Source organism: Saccopteryx bilineata, chromosome 7 (genome assembly GCF_036850765.1).
Source record: "Saccopteryx bilineata isolate mSacBil1 chromosome 7, mSacBil1_pri_phased_curated, whole genome shotgun sequence".
Lineage (NCBI taxonomy): Eukaryota > Metazoa > Chordata > Mammalia > Chiroptera > Emballonuridae > Saccopteryx > Saccopteryx bilineata.
Genome location: NC_089496.1, coordinates 75,014,616 through 75,030,008, shown reverse-complemented (window position 1 = coordinate 75,030,008; position 15,393 = coordinate 75,014,616). Strand labels below are relative to the sequence as shown.

At 46.1% G+C, this 15,393-nt stretch overlaps 1 protein-coding gene across 1 annotated transcript in view; it reads right to left on the bottom strand.

The window, feature by feature from the left end:
* BNC1 (basonuclin zinc finger protein 1) overlaps window positions 1–14,131 on the bottom strand; it is a 32,747-nt gene extending 18,616 nt beyond the window's left edge. Inside the window, exon 1 of the mRNA XM_066239855.1 lies at window positions 13,918–14,131. Within this exon, the coding sequence (XP_066095952.1) occupies window positions 13,918–13,926 (9 nt within the window). The 5' untranslated portion in view covers window positions 13,927–14,131. The remainder of the gene's footprint in view (window positions 1–13,917) is intronic.
* Window positions 14,132–15,393: the final 1,262 nt, after the last annotated feature.

Here is a 15,393-nt window from a genome sequence, read left to right as displayed (position 1 = left end):
TCTTTTTTATGTGCAAAGCACAGATATGCATATATAAGATCTACCGGAAAGTTCTGTCCGTTTCTATCACAACAAGTTTCGACACGTAAGCACATGTTTATTTGGCGCATGTGTGCCTCTCTATTTTTATCACTTAATGTATACATACTGATGAAGCAAATTAAAACAAAGTTGATTCACATTAGTCTTATGTGTGAAGCAATAGTGTACCCATGGCTACTGATAAAGTTCATTTACGCCACTATAATTTTTACGAATTTCAACAAGGAAGAAATGCTACAGAAGCATGTCTGTCACATCCACCATATTCCCCAGACTTAGCACCCTCAGACTATCACTTGTTTTTGTCCTTACAAAATTTTTTGAAGGGCAAAAAATTTAAAAATGAAGAAGATATCAAAGAAGCACTGGTTCCATTTTTCGCATCAAAAGATAAAACATTTTTCAAAAATGGGATATACAAATTGCCTTCACGCTGGCAAGAAATCATTAATAATAATGGCAATTATATTATTTAATAAAGTTTATTGACAGTAAGAAAAATTTGTATTTTGTTTTATTCCAAAAATGGACAGAACTTTCTGGTAAACCTTATATAAACAGGTATATAATATATGATATGACAATAAAATTTCACTGGGGAATCATAATTAGGGAAAAACTTCTGAAGTCTTCTTAGATGTGAAGGTGCAGGGAGAAATTCAAAATAACATGAAGGCCCTGGCCAGTTGGCTCATTGGATAGAGTGTCAGCCTGCCATATGGACATCCTGGGTCCCAGGTTCAATTCCTGGTCAGGGCACACAGGAGAAGTGACCATCAGCTTCTGTCCCCCTTCCCCTCTCCTCCTCCTTTCCCTTTTACCCTCCCGCAACCAGTGGCTTGGCTGATTCAAGCATCGGCACCACATGGGGGTTGCTGGGTAGATCCTGGTCAGGGTGCATGCCGGAGTCTAACTATCTTCCCTCCTCTCACTTTAAAAAAAAAGAAAAGAAAAAAAGATTGAGAAACACTGCTTAAATGCCAGAAATTAATTTGCTTTTTAGTTATATGGTCTCTACTTATATATACATATATTAGTATTTTAAAAATAAGTGAACACATACATCTATACACCTGTATACAAAATTATAGTTATCTTGACTGTCATTTAAAAGATAAAAATCAATAATAACTTAATTTTTATTATATACTGTGAAAAAAAAATTGTGAAGGGCACTATTAGTTTGTGGCACACACATTAAGCCCTAGCCAGTTGGCTCAGGGAGCGTCAGCCTGGTGTGTCGATGTCCTGGGTTTGATTCCTGGTCAGGGCACACAGGAGAGGCACCCATCTTCTTCTCCACCCCTCCTCTCTCTCTCTCAGTTCTCTCTCTCTCCTCCTACTGGAGCCATAGCGCAATTGAAGCGAGTTGGTTCCGGGTGCTGAGGATGGCTCCATGGCCTCACCTCAGGCACTAAGAGCTCAGTTGCCAAGCCCTAGATGGGCAGAGCATTGCCCTCTAGTGGGCTGCTGGATGGATCCCGGTAAAGGCACATGCGGGGAGTCTGTCTCTGTCTCCCCTCCTCTCACTGAATTAAAAAAAAAAAAAGGTTTAGTTTGTGGCACACATGATATGTTATACAGCTTCTCAAACTTTCCCACAGCTCTCTGACTGTCAGCTCACAGACGAAACAATCATCTGTACTCCTGAGAGCTACCAGCACACTCAGTCCTAAGCCTCTGAGGTATTTTACAACCTACATTCTATGACTGTTTTAAAGAAAATTGTAAAAATGAGGAAGGTTCATATTTTGGATGAGGTACCTGAAAATGCCACTCACTCTTTAAAAACAAGATGCTCCTCCCTAAGGATTCATGTGAAGCCCTAGGACACCCTGGGTGACTGCCGGAGGGCTAGGACAGCAAAACCATACAGGGCACAACTCACAGCACATGTCAAAGCCTAAGGATGAAACATTTCTTTCTCCTTCTCTTGATACCCGAGACTTGCTTTCTCACCTTCTGCATTATAGACATTTTGAATCAGTTCTTGGTGGTTTCTTGGTGGTGGGGGCTGCCCACACAGCGTAGGATGTCTTGTAGCCTCCCCTGCTTCCACCCACCAGATGCCACAGTAACACTCCGTCCCCCAGTTGTGAAAACCAAAAATGTCTCCAGACACTGCCAAATGCCCCTGGGGGTAAAACCATGCCCAGTTGAGACCCATTGACCTAACCTGACTATTCAGTTTTAGCAGTTTCTAGTCTAGGGACAGAAACTTAAGTAGTTTTATCTATAATCACAATGTATGAATCCTACTTTGTAAGAAATGTTCATGTGGTTCTACATGAAACTGTTTGAATAAGGCTTAATAAAGCTCATTAGACATCTTTGGAAGTAAATCTCAGAGGAATTATTTATGAACTAAAAAAGCTAATGATCGTGGTCTTAGAAAACTTTTAAAATAAGTCCCTTGAGCTTTCCACCTATCTCAGAATTCCATAATGTAGTAAAATTATAGCACCATTATCTAAAGTAAAATTTCTAAAATGAAATCAAACCACCCCAAAATTCTAATTACAGGTCGAAGAGGCTCATGTAAAATCAAAATGGAAAACTCCTGAAACGTACATCCTTATCCTTTCCTCTGGACTCCTGATAGACATGCCTTTCTTTGGAAACACAAAGCAGATGTTTACAATATTCCCAACTCATCAAGACACGATTGTTGCTTTTTGTGCACTCAGTTTTAATCAGACTATCACTCGATTGTTATTAGATACTTCGATGTGCTACAAATCAACTTTCAAAATTCTGGTCTGCTTTTCTGGTAATTATCCTTTGCTCATTCATTCATCCATCCAGAAATTACTAACACACCTAATATGTGATGGGTGCTTCGGTTACTTGCAGTCTTGGGATGCAGTTATGACCTAGTCTTTAGGAAGGTTTGAGGGTCCCTTTTCTGGACACCTGTGCTACACCTTCAGTTTGGAGAGATGCTGCCATGGGCCTCTTGTCAGGGAGATGCTGCTCTGAAACTCTAGCAGTGGCCAGCCCAGACACACTGAGGTAGATGCCCAGACCACTGCTGGACAGTGTGTGTCTTTGATGGGATTTGAATTATTGAACTAGAGTATAAAAATGTCTACTTCAAAGATGTTTTCATCTCTACTACATGCAAATATTTTCATATCGTGGAAGATACATTCAGGTGGATATTCTTGGGGGACTAGATGGAAGGGAGGAGGAAAAAAATGACAGAGGAACTTTGGGGTTTCCAGATTCACGGCATTGATCCTTTCAGGGGGTCACTTGTGATCTGGCTCAGGAACAAAAGCCAACCAGGCACCAACCAGGCGGCTCCGCAGGTTCAAGTATGTTCATCTGCCCTGGCCAATGCAGCTGCCATTAGCCACAAGTGGTTATCTAAATTAAAATTAATTAAAAATAAAATTAAAAATTTAGTTCTTTGGTAACAGCCATATTTCAAGTGCTCAGCTACATGTGGCCAGTGGCTACTATGAGTGCAGATGAGGACATTTCTGTCATTATAGAGAGTACCACTGGAGAGTTAGTTCTGAGTCCGACGGTAAGACCAGCTAGCTCCTCTTCCCGTATCTGCCCTTCCACGGGGTAGCCTTCACATTTAGGTGGGCTCATTTAATCCTCACTACAGAGCTGTGATGAGGGAATTATTCTCAGGAAACTTAAATGTTTGAAAGATTTGTAATCTGCCCAAAGTCACATAGTTGGTGAACTTTACCGAGCATTTATTACGTGTGCAGCAGTAAACAGTGCCCATGTGTTACCTCATTTCTTTTTTTTTTTTTTATTGACTTTTGGAGGGAGAGAGAGAAACTGCAGTCTGGTGGTCTACTTATTTATGCATTTATTGGTTGATTCTTGTATTTGACCTGATGGGATAAAACCTGCAACCTTGGTGTATCAGGACGATGCTCTAACCACCTGAGCTACTCGGCCAGGGCTGCTACCGCATTTCTTAAACCCACCCAGGAGGTAGGTATGACTATTCCCATTTTATAGACAAGGAAACTGAGGAATTTACAGACTATCAGGGTAGCCTCAAATTTCAATACCCAAAGTAGATTTATTCTTGCAATATTAATATTTGGTGTTAACCACATTTACATTTATGGGTTTATTTAATCCCTACAACAACGTTGAGAATTAGGCATTATCATCCAAATATTTACCAAGCATTTATGATGCTGACATTCTAACCTCTGAGTGTTCAAGTGTTGAAAAGACCATCAGGGTCCCTACCTTTCAGGAGTTTATATTCTAGAGGAGAGAGAAAATATATAAGTACTGTACACAGAATAAGACTAAATGCTATGAAAGAACCAAGCAAAAATCTCTGCTAGCAATTTTACTGGGTGGCAAGGAGGGGCAGAGGTAGAAGTAAGTGCCTCTTTGATAGGGTCATCACCAAAGGATTTTGAGGAGGTAACATTTGAACTGAGTCCTAAAGGATAGCAAGAAGCCTGTGTAGAATTGGAGGCAGAGGGAGTGTTTTAGGTAGCAGGTACAGCCAGTGCAAAGGCACCGAGGCACAAAAGAGGCAAGAGTTTTCATGGCACAGAAAAGAGACCTCTGTAGAGCTGGAGTGGAGTTAATACAGTTAAAGGTAGAAAATGGGGGTCAGAGAGGTGACAGGGATCACTCTGCATAGGACTGGGGGCCAGCCAAGGGGTATGTTTTATTGTAAGTCTAACGATAAGCTTTTGAACAAGGGATAAAATTAGTGTGATTTTCCTATTAAAATGACACCTCTGGGCTCTGGTGCAGTAGCTCTGTTGGTTACAGCATCATCCCAACATGCCAGGGTTGTTCAATCCCTGGTCAGGGCACACACAAGAATCAACCAGTGAATGCATAAATAAGTAAAACACCAAATCAAGTTTCTGTCTCTCCCTTCCTCTCTCTCTCTAAAAATAATCAATCAATAAAAAATTTATTAAAAGAAATAAAATGCCATCTCTGGATGCGGAGCTGGGGGGAAAGGGCTCCTTTGCCCTCACACACTGAGCATCTTTCACGGGGTTGGGGGCGGTGGTAATATAAATCTACGACTGGCCTCGGGCAACCTGTGTCTTACTTCCTGTTAAGTCGTATAAGGGCGTCCATGACTTGGAGCCCAACTATATATTGGGCTGGATGTCTGCTCCTGCCTTCTTCAGAGGCTCATTAGCCATATTAATGAGAAGATATAGACAGAGACTTGAAAAGACCAATTAGCACAGTAACAGTGGTGTTACTGCCAGGCCAATAGCAAGTAGGTTCTTAGGTCCTCTGGGCTCTGGGGGGGTCTGACTCTGCACAGACAGAGCTACCAAAATCACTTATGATAAAAACCTCTATATAAAAGTTGCTTCACAATGAATCATTCCTGAAAGAGGCAACAAAACTGCAACTTAAAATCAACACCTAGCAGCTGACCCTGGGCCTGACACTTGGTAAGACTTTCAATGTATTATTATTATTATTTTTTTTTGTATTTTTCTGAAGCTGGAAACGGGGATAGACAGTCAGACAGACTCCCGCATGCGCCCGACCGGGATCCACCCGGCACGCCCACCAGGGGCTATGCTCTGCCCACCAGGGGGCGATGCTCTGCCCCTCCGGGGCGTCGCTCTGCCGAAACCAGAGCCACTCTAGCGCCTGGGGCAGAGGCCAAGGAGCCATCCCCAGCGCCGGGCCATCTTTGCTCCAATGGAGCCTCAGCTGCGGGAGGGGAAGAGAGAGACAGAGGAAGGGGGGGGGTGGAGAAGCAAATAGGCACCTCTCCTATGTGCCCTGGCCGGGAATCGAACCCGGGTCCCCCGCACTCCAGGCCGATGCTCTACCGCTGAGCCAACCGGCCAGGGCTTCAATGTATTATTTAAGAGCATAACAAATGGATCAATAGAGAGCTGTACCATGCTTACTAATTATAGATGCCCACCCAATATCCTTTTGCCCAGTCTGCGCCTTGGTAAAAGAACCTTAATTTCCATTATCTCCTTTAGTGGCTAGGTTACTAATTACTGGCCAGTGATATACAAGTAGAAGTTAGGTGGAGCTTTACAGAAAGCTCCTTATAAACGGAGGTGGCTCAGCTGAGGGACTTCTTTGCTTCTCCTCAGAACAAAAACATGATGCCTGGACTTCACAGGCTATTTTGCAATCATGAGGCAACCTCAGAGTCATAACCTAAGGACTACTGAGCAGAAAAGATGGTATCTTATATAGAAGCTCTTTTTCTAGCAGCCAAATACGGTTCCTAAGTTACACGGGGAGGGCCACATAAAACCATGTGAAACATGGCTAACTAGCAGAGATCACTATGGCCAAGTTTAGAGTGTGTGGTCTTCTCTTAAGTGTGAGATTCTAAGGTTGCGCCAGAATCTCAGAGGTAAAAATCCCAATTTCCAAACTTAAAAGAGAATGGCTCAGTCTGCTAAGTCACAAATCAGTTTTTACAAGTCACCAAGCTTTAGAATAAAAATGCCTCAGGTTTTTCCAAGTTGTATTTTTAAATATTAAATATAGACGATTGCTTTTAAAATGTTAGAGTCCTGGAAAAAAACTGCCGATCTTATAATACAAGCAGCTAAACCACCTCACCTTGTGGGGAGCGGGTTGGGCTTCTCTTCGCCTACAATGACATTGTCGCTCCCACTGTCTCTGTGGTTACAGAACTAGCCTCTTTGGTTCAGGAAAACGTACCATTCAAACGTATCGTTCAACTACTGCTCTGCCTGCCTCTTACACATAGTGTTTTTTCTCACGTCTCTTATTAGAACCAGATTTTTTTTTTTGCTCCCTACTGTCCCTCCTCTCATTTTTTCTAACTTCTTTCATTTTTTATTTTTTAAATTTTCTACTAGTTTTTTTTTTTTTTTTTTTTTTTGTATTTTTTCTGAAGCTGGAAACGGGGATAGACAGTCAGACAGACTCCCGCATGCGCCGGACCGGGGATCCACCCGGCACTCCCACCAGGGGCGACGCTCTGCCCCTCCGGGGCGTCGCTCTGCCGAGACCAGAGCCACTCTAGCGCCTGGGGCAGAGGCCAAGGAGCCATTCCCAGCGCCCGGGCCATCTTTGCTCCAATGGAGCCTTGGCTGCGGGAGGGGAAGAGAGAGACAGAGAGGAAGGAGGGGGTGGGGGTGGAGAAGCAAATGGGCGCTTCTCCTATGTGCCCTGGCCGGGAATCGAACCTGGGTCCCCCGCACGCCAGGCCGACACTCTACCGCTGAGCCAACCGGCCAGGGCTCTACTATTTTTCTTACATCTGCAAACCCACAGAGGTACGATTAGGATTCTGAAAATGATAACGATTTACTAGATGTCTCAGAACAACTGGGATGAAGAGAGAATAACACCCAGGAGGTCCATCTTCCTGCTGATTGCAGCACGTGACAGGCTCACCTGGGGAAACACACTGAGGAAACACAGTAGATGTCTATCTTATGCCCATTGTCTTCCATTAGTCGTTTAACAAAAACGTTACCATTTAACAAACTGGTTTTTTATGTTGTTGTTTGCTTGTTGCTAAGGCATCTACCATGTACATACAGGTATCACGTGGAGCCTCTCGGGGAAACAGAGATGAGGGTCTTCCAGTGTCTAATCCAAGGGAGCATGGGGCAGGGGAGAAAAGTCTTACAATTTGATTGGTCAAGAAGAGCCGAAGAGCCAAAGAGACGCCACAATCTGTCAAAAATTAGTGTGAGCCATTCACTCTATTTAAATCTAGCAATTCAAACGATACTCAAAACAAATGTAAAACTCATTGATCATCTTTAGAGATACTAGGGAACTAACCAGCGATTCCCCAAACTTGTAAATAAAGGGGAAGACTCAAGTACATAGTCTTTTTTATAAAACTGTACTTTAGGGCAACAGAATGCCAATGAGACTAAGATTCTCTTTACAGAAGTATTCCAGTGAATAAATAAATGAAGAATTCAAATACCAGCATTTCTCAACTCCTAATTAAAAAGATGACAACCAGGTCATTTGCCTCTGGGTGGAAGGATACATACTATTATAAATGGGGTGTTCTTGCTAAAAAAGTTCAAATCTGAATTAAGCGTCCTGGTCCACTCTGGCTTATGGAAAATGCAGGAGATAGAGGAATGTTGAACTGATACCACAGGGAAGAAAAATCCAAACTGAAGAGCGCGCTACAGGACAAACAACGCAGCTTTTTCAACAGATAAACTACAAGGAAAAAGGTAAAGTGTAAACCTATAGATTCAGAGAGATAACAAATGGACCTTTTTTGAAATTTGATGTGAAAAAAACAACGGCAATATGAAGTTTATGAAACAATCAAGGAAATCTGAATACCAGCAATTAAATGGCATTAAAGAGCTGTTAATTTTTTAGGTGTTATATATGGTCTATTGCTTCTGTCTTTTAAAAAAAGACTTTTCTTTTAGAGCCACGTATTAAAATGTTTATGAATGAAATTATAGGACATCCTGGATGTGCTTCGATATGCTCCAGAGTTGGGACCAGTAGGGGAAGGGGTAGAGGGTGTAGGTGAAATGGGATTGGTTCAAAGTTGATCACTGTGGAACCCCTAAGCACGTATCACACTCAGCTACGTTAAATTATTTTGTTTGAAATTCTCTATAATAAAAAGCAAAGCCCTGGCCGGTTGGCTCAGCGGTAGAGCGTCGGCCTAGCGTGCGGAGGACCCGGGTTCGATTCCCGGCCAGGGCACACAGGAGAAGCGCCCATTTGCTTCTCCACCCCTCCGCCGCGCTTTCCTCTCTGTCTCTCTCTTCCCCTCCCGCAGCCAAGGCTCCATTGGAGCAAAGATGGCCCGGGCGCTGGGCATGGCTCTGTGGCCTCTGCCTCAGGCGCTAGAGTGGCTCTGGTCGCAATATGGCGACGCCCAGGATGGGCAGAGCATCGCCCCCTGGGGGGCAGAGCACCGCCCCTGGTGGGCGTGCCGGGTGGATCCCGGTCGGGCGCATGCGGGAGTCTGTCTGACTGTCTCTCCCTGTTTCCAGCTTCAGAAAAATGAAAAAAAAAAAAAAAAAAAGCAAAGAAAACAAAAATCCCCCTCTCTCCAACATTTCCTTTTTGAGTGAGAGACAGCAAACACAGAGGGAGAAAGCAATGTTAGGCAGAGAGGCCAGACGAGGTTTCCTCCAGGAGGCAGCACGCATGTGCTCATCTGTGTGTGCAGGAAATACCACAGTCCTAGCCATAGAGAAGGCTCACCCTGCACATGTGTGTCAAGCGCAGGAGGCTGAGCCTCTCAGAGCACAGATTTATCATGGGCAGCGGGAGCCAGCCCAGACAGTTACACACAGGGTGGGGTGGGGGTGGGCTGTCCAGATGGGCAGCTGGGAGTCTCTCTGTTGGCTTCATGAAGCCACCAGGGTTCTGCACAATGGGAGACACTGCTTGCCATGAGCACGGTTGAAAGATGGCACTTGGGAAGCCTCAGAAACCAGGTAGGCAGCATCTGCAACATAAAAATGACACGGAAAGAAAACTGACAGATTTTGGCTTCTCACCGCAAGCATGGGGATGAAAAGAAAGAAGCCAGTCAAAGAAGACTGGAAACATGGGGAAGGGTCTGGCAGCAAACGGGCAGGTGTGAGGTGGAACCCGGGGGACAGATGTCGGGCCAAGTCTACCTGTGAGTAGAAAGTAGACATGACACCGCTCATCGTATTCTCTTGCTGCTCAGTTCAAAGAAAGTGATGGGGAAAATACTTGTTCTTTGATCTCTATAAATCAAAGTATAAACTGTGTGCCAAAATAATTTAAGAGCTGTGCCTTTTTTCTTAAAATTATTAGTTCTAGAAACAAAAAATACAAAAAGGAGAAACATGCAAATGTTCTCGTAGAAACCAAACCAAATATATATTTTTTTAAATTAACAACCACAACAAAACTATAGAGAAATATAAGTGACACATATATTATTTGCTTCGTAACGTTAAGTTTGGGAGAGTTCAGTGGTAATCTTCAGAAACCTTTGATACAGAAAAATAGAAGGACACTAACTGTACATATAGGGAACTTCTGAATAAAACGGTCAGTGTGGGTGGTGGTGGTGGGAAGAAAAACGGGAGAAAAAAAACATTTTTATGTTAGGATCATTTTAACTAAGGTGGCCAGTTACACAAGCAATGCAATTTCATGTTGCTGCTGAGGCTAAATAGTAATGAAACTGCGAACATGTCTAAGTATAACTTTGAGAACATTTCTTTTAGGGACTTACAAGAGAACTGGATTTAAAAATCTTAAAAACAAAATGTAAAAAGAATGCCTAGATTTTCAAAATCAACTTTTGAAAAAGAAAAAAAATCTGACAGCTAATTATGCTATCTTGATTACTGTCTTCAAAATTCAGCCTGGTGTAGCGTGAAACACAAGACCTTGGGGAAAAAATTTTACCTTCATAGTAAGTAATGCAAGAAACAATCAGGTTACAGAATAAGGCCAACGCTTCTAGAAGCTAGTATAGAGCGGGTAAGTAATTTTGATGTTTGTTAGAGTGCACAGAAGGATCACAGAAATCACTTTTAAGAGGAGACAAATTAATATAACTATATGAAAAAAAGTAGCCTGAATTAGAGTTTACCTGAGACAACTATTTCCCTCGACATTGGCTGCTAGTAACTGGCCTTCACCACATTTTATTTCTCCATCTCTCTTTTCTTTCACATTAACTGAGTGAAATTATCATCCCCCCAAGGCCGAGTCCTCCTGTGATACATTTGGCTGGGTTATAATGACGAGTCTCTGTGTGCGCGGCAACAGCGATTAGCCAGTTTGCTTCCCACTCTGCGAAGTTTGAGAAGGCACCAAATTGGACCCTGGCGAAGAAGATCTGCTCTCTGCTTAGACCTATCTTTTCTGTACTTTTACCACGATATCAAACAGCCCTTCATATCCGCCCTTTTTGGATGAAATAGGCATATGTCTGGGTAGAGAAATGGGGCCACACAGGAATCTTGGAATTTCCAGAATTAGGAAAAAGGGCTTCAAAGAATGACAAGATAAGAGGAAATAAGGTTTTCAGGTGGAAACCGATTTTAAAAGGAAAAAAACTAAAACCTTTCCAGATGCCTCTTCTGTGCAGAACCCAGTTATCTTTCACATCTCCCAGATAAGTCACGAGAAATAAAACATCTACATAAATAAAATTAAAAACCTAGAGCAGAATACTCAAAATATATTTAAAAATTTAGTGATTCCCTAAACATTGGTCTTAAATATCAAAAAAGGTGAGTGGCTCAGCATTGTGTTTTTCACCTTAGCTAGGATATTTCTAATTCTTTTTTAAACAGGGCTGCTTCTGAGAAAAGAAACTCACTCGAAAATGACATCTGTAGAGGTGGAAATTCGCCCTGGGGTAAAAGCATGCTCCTCCTGTAAGTAATTTACCTCGTGGAACCTTCAGGGCAACTCTTTAACCGCCACTGTCAAAATAACTTCTGAAGCCATATAGAAAAGCTAAAAGATACTTCTGACCATCACCCTGCATACTGCGGTTTAATTTTACTGAAAAACCGCACTTTTAAATCGTTTTCCCATTTATATTTCTCCCTAAGCGTTCCTAAATGATAAGAGTGTGCTTACAGGACAATTATTATTTATCCCACAGGAGAATCTATATGGCTTTTCTCACCCGAGAGGTTGGTTCACCCTTCTCACCACACTGAGAATTCTGAGGCACAGAATGGGGCGAGGGCATGAGCCCTGGGTGCAGGCCTAAGCGCTGCATGGGAGAGATATAAAATAGGAATAAAAATAGCCTTCAGTGCAAACCTTATGCTTCCAGGGCAATTACTCCATGTTGGTTAAACGCTTCTAATGTGAATTCTAATCAGAGCAAACAGATTAATTTTGTCACATCCTAGTAGATATCAATGGCTTCCAAACTAACCAACCAGTTTCTCTCTGACTGAAGGAGGAGTATGTTCTACATCCTTTGCTATTCTGAAGAATCTATGGGTACAGAAGCTCTTCCAAATTAGATTACCCAAGTGTCTGAACATTATTATGAGTTCCCTAAGTATGAGCAGCACTTGTGCTCAGTTAAGATTTCACCACCTCTTTTCAGCGATTTTACTATAATAGGAACACATCTGACCAATAGTTGAGCTGGAATAATAATACTTTCTTAGGGAAATTAAAGTTGGCAAACTTACTGGATGAGAAATCGAATGATGACTCACAACTCATTCTTTTAGGTGTGCCAAAAAGGATAAAGTTTTGTATCAAAATTCATCATAGCAAAAATGGTGGCCATCTTTTCACACCTATTAAGCAAAATCAAAACCTGGACAATTCATAACTACTAAAGTAATGTTCTTTTACATGATATGCAAAAATTTCACTTTGACATACCCAATTTTAATGATGTTTTAATAATATATCTCAACAGATTTGTTAAGGGTCAATTGAGAAGCCAGTATATTTATCACTGCACCAAAATCTTAACATGTACAACATATCCACAAACTATGTAAGAATCCAAGAAATCTCATAAAAAGATCCCATGAAACGCGATGGTGATTTAAAACAATAAACAAGAACTAAAATGACACCAGAAAGAAAAAAAAAAAAAAAAAAAGACCTGCCAAGTGTTGTTTTTCAAACCACGGTCAAGCCAGAATCTTTGTCGCTTTGATGAGAAGAAATCAACTTATAAAAACAAAACAAAACAAAAAACTGTTGCTAGATTTGCTGTGTGGACCCAAAGCTGTAGTAACACATGTTTTCCCCTCCACAGTTACACACACTCACACCCTCTGACAGGGATTCCCAGGACACCAGTGGGGCCTCTTTTAGGCCCCTTAAGTGTTAACAGCAGAGGCCTGGCTGCGACCAGGCGTCTGGCCCGATTTAAATGCCCTGTCTTCAGAGGACTGCGGTGAGCGCAGCCATAAAACCAGGGGACATTACCGAACCTTAGAGTGTCTGATCCCCCCCACCCCCAGCACACACAATTTCACTCCTACAATTAAGGCTGCTCGTTGGCATTCCATTGAACTGTCAAAGCCAGGCCGGTGGCAGCCGCACAGCCACAAAGGGATGCCTTAAATGAGAAGAACATGTTCCTACACCGCATTTGAGAAAGTTTGGCTTCGAGCTATGCACTGATTAATATCAGATCTCCTCCTTCCCTCGCCTCGCCTCGCCACGATCTTGTCACATCTGGCTGACAAATCCTGAGCCTCTCGGGCAGAGCCGGGGGGCCGCGGGGACACGCAACGGCCTCCTCCGCCCGCAGGGAACCGACGCGGCGCTCCTGAGGAGAGTCGACAAGGGCACGCGGCGCTGGCGGCCGCGGCGCCTCCAGCACAGCCCAGCCGCCCAGTCCCCGCTGTCACTGCAGGTGTGCCATCATGAAGCGGCCGGGGACGCGCGTCCTGCTTCTGCGCGCCCAGCCCATCCCCGCTCGGTCAGGGTCTCCGTCCGGGTCTCCGTCCCGGCGCTCCCCGCACAGCACGCGCGTCCCGCGCTGTCGCCGCCGCTCAGGGCGCCCCCGCCCCGCCCGCCTGCACCTTGCTCCGCGGCTTTACACAAAAGATGCGTCCCCGCTCGCGGCCGGGATCCCGGTGACTGCCGCCCACCTGTCCCCGCGGTTCCCAGAGGGACCGACGGCCACCGTGCGCTTCATTCTCCACAGAAACCGCACCCAGGTACGAGCTGTCGGCGGCGGGACGAGAGGCAAGCGCACTCGGCGGAGCCGCGGCGCTGAGGGCGGGGGCGGCCCGGCGCCCGTGGTCCGGCCCGCACTTCCGACGCCGTCCCGGGGCCGCGGGCACCCACTCAGGACGCGCCGCCGCGCAGGTGGCCTCGGGCGGCGGACAGGACGCGTTCCCGGGACGCACGGGACCGGGTCCGAGCGGCGCCCCGGCCGCCCCGCGCGCACAGCGCCCCGCTTACCTCAGCCATACTGCGGTCGCCGCGGAGCCCGGCTCCCAGCGCGTGTCCCCGGTCCGCGTCCGCCCCGGCTCGGCGGGCGCCGCCGCATCCAAGCTCTGGCCGTCGGGGCGACGCGGCGAAGTGGGCGGCTCCCTGCACGCCCGCCCCCTGCGTCCGGGCGGGGGCCTCCCCCCGCGCTGTCCTCGTCCCGCTCCTCCCCCTCCGCCGGCCGCCGGGCCCCCGCCCGGGAAGCCCGCCGCCCGCCGCCCGCCGGGGCCGCCCGCGGCCGCGCGGAGCCCGCGGAGACCTCGCCGGCGGCCGCGCGGAGGTGTCTGCCCCGCTGGGCTTGAAGGCACTTGTCGGGAGACACAGACGTGTCCGCGTCTGCTTCCCCTGGAGGCCAAGCGCTGTGAAGTTCGCTGGCTCGCGTCTCGGCGAGGCCGCTGCCTGCCTCCCCCCGGGCGCCCTCGGGGTCCCGCCGCGCGCGCCACCGGGAGCTTATTTCCAGCGGCCGTGTGGGGACTGTCCCTGACGTGGAGATGGGGTCGCCGTAGGCTTTACTGACAACCCACATAAGCCCCTTTCCCTGCTGTGGTCGCGGGAGTTACAGCCCCAGCTGACCGGCGTTCCCAGGACAAGGGGCTTCCTTTCTCAACCTCACGTGCTTCGGTTGTCAGTGGGATCAGACTTTCACCTCCCTTATTGTGTGCGGAGGATAAAATGAAATTAAGTGTCCTAAAATACCCAGCCGGAGCCGAGCCCGTGAGCCCACGGGGAGGGCCTGCCCGAGAAGCGGCTTCCTTGACCCCTGGGAGCTGACAGAGATGGGCCGCAGCTGCCGGCAGGACCAGGGCGGGCTGACGCAGAACCTCAGCAGAAGGCAGTTCTCTCCGAAGGCTGCACTTGGGGGCCCTTGCTGCCTCCTCCCCGATTTATTCCACCCACCCACCTTGCTGCTGGTGGAGACCCTTGACTGGGAAACAAAAGCCTTCTATAATCGGAGATTGTGGGGGGGAGGGAGATGAAAGGAAGAGAGCGGCAGTCAGACAGAGGGTGCCTGAACTCTGAGAAGTGCAGGCCCCAGAGGAAGCGGAGGGAAAGGAGAGAAGAGGGTGCATGTGAAGAGTGTGGGTATCTCAGGTGGCTTCATGGGGTCTAGAACAGTGGTCCCCAACCTTTTTTGGGCCACGGACCGGTTTAATGTCAGAAAATATTTTCACAGACCGGCCTTTAGGGTGGAACGGATAAATGTATCATGTGACAGAGACAAGCATCAAGAGTGAGTCTTAGACGGATGTAACAGAGGGAATCTGGTCATCGTTCAGACTTAAATATGATATAAATAAAACGGAAATAATGTAAGTTATTTATTCTTTCTCTGCGGACTGGTACCGGTCTGCGGCCCGGGCGTTGGGGACCGCTGGTCTAGAAGGCTCTGTTGCCTCTCCATAGGCAGGATTCAGGCAGGTGATGGACTCGGCCCTGCCTCACGGGTGT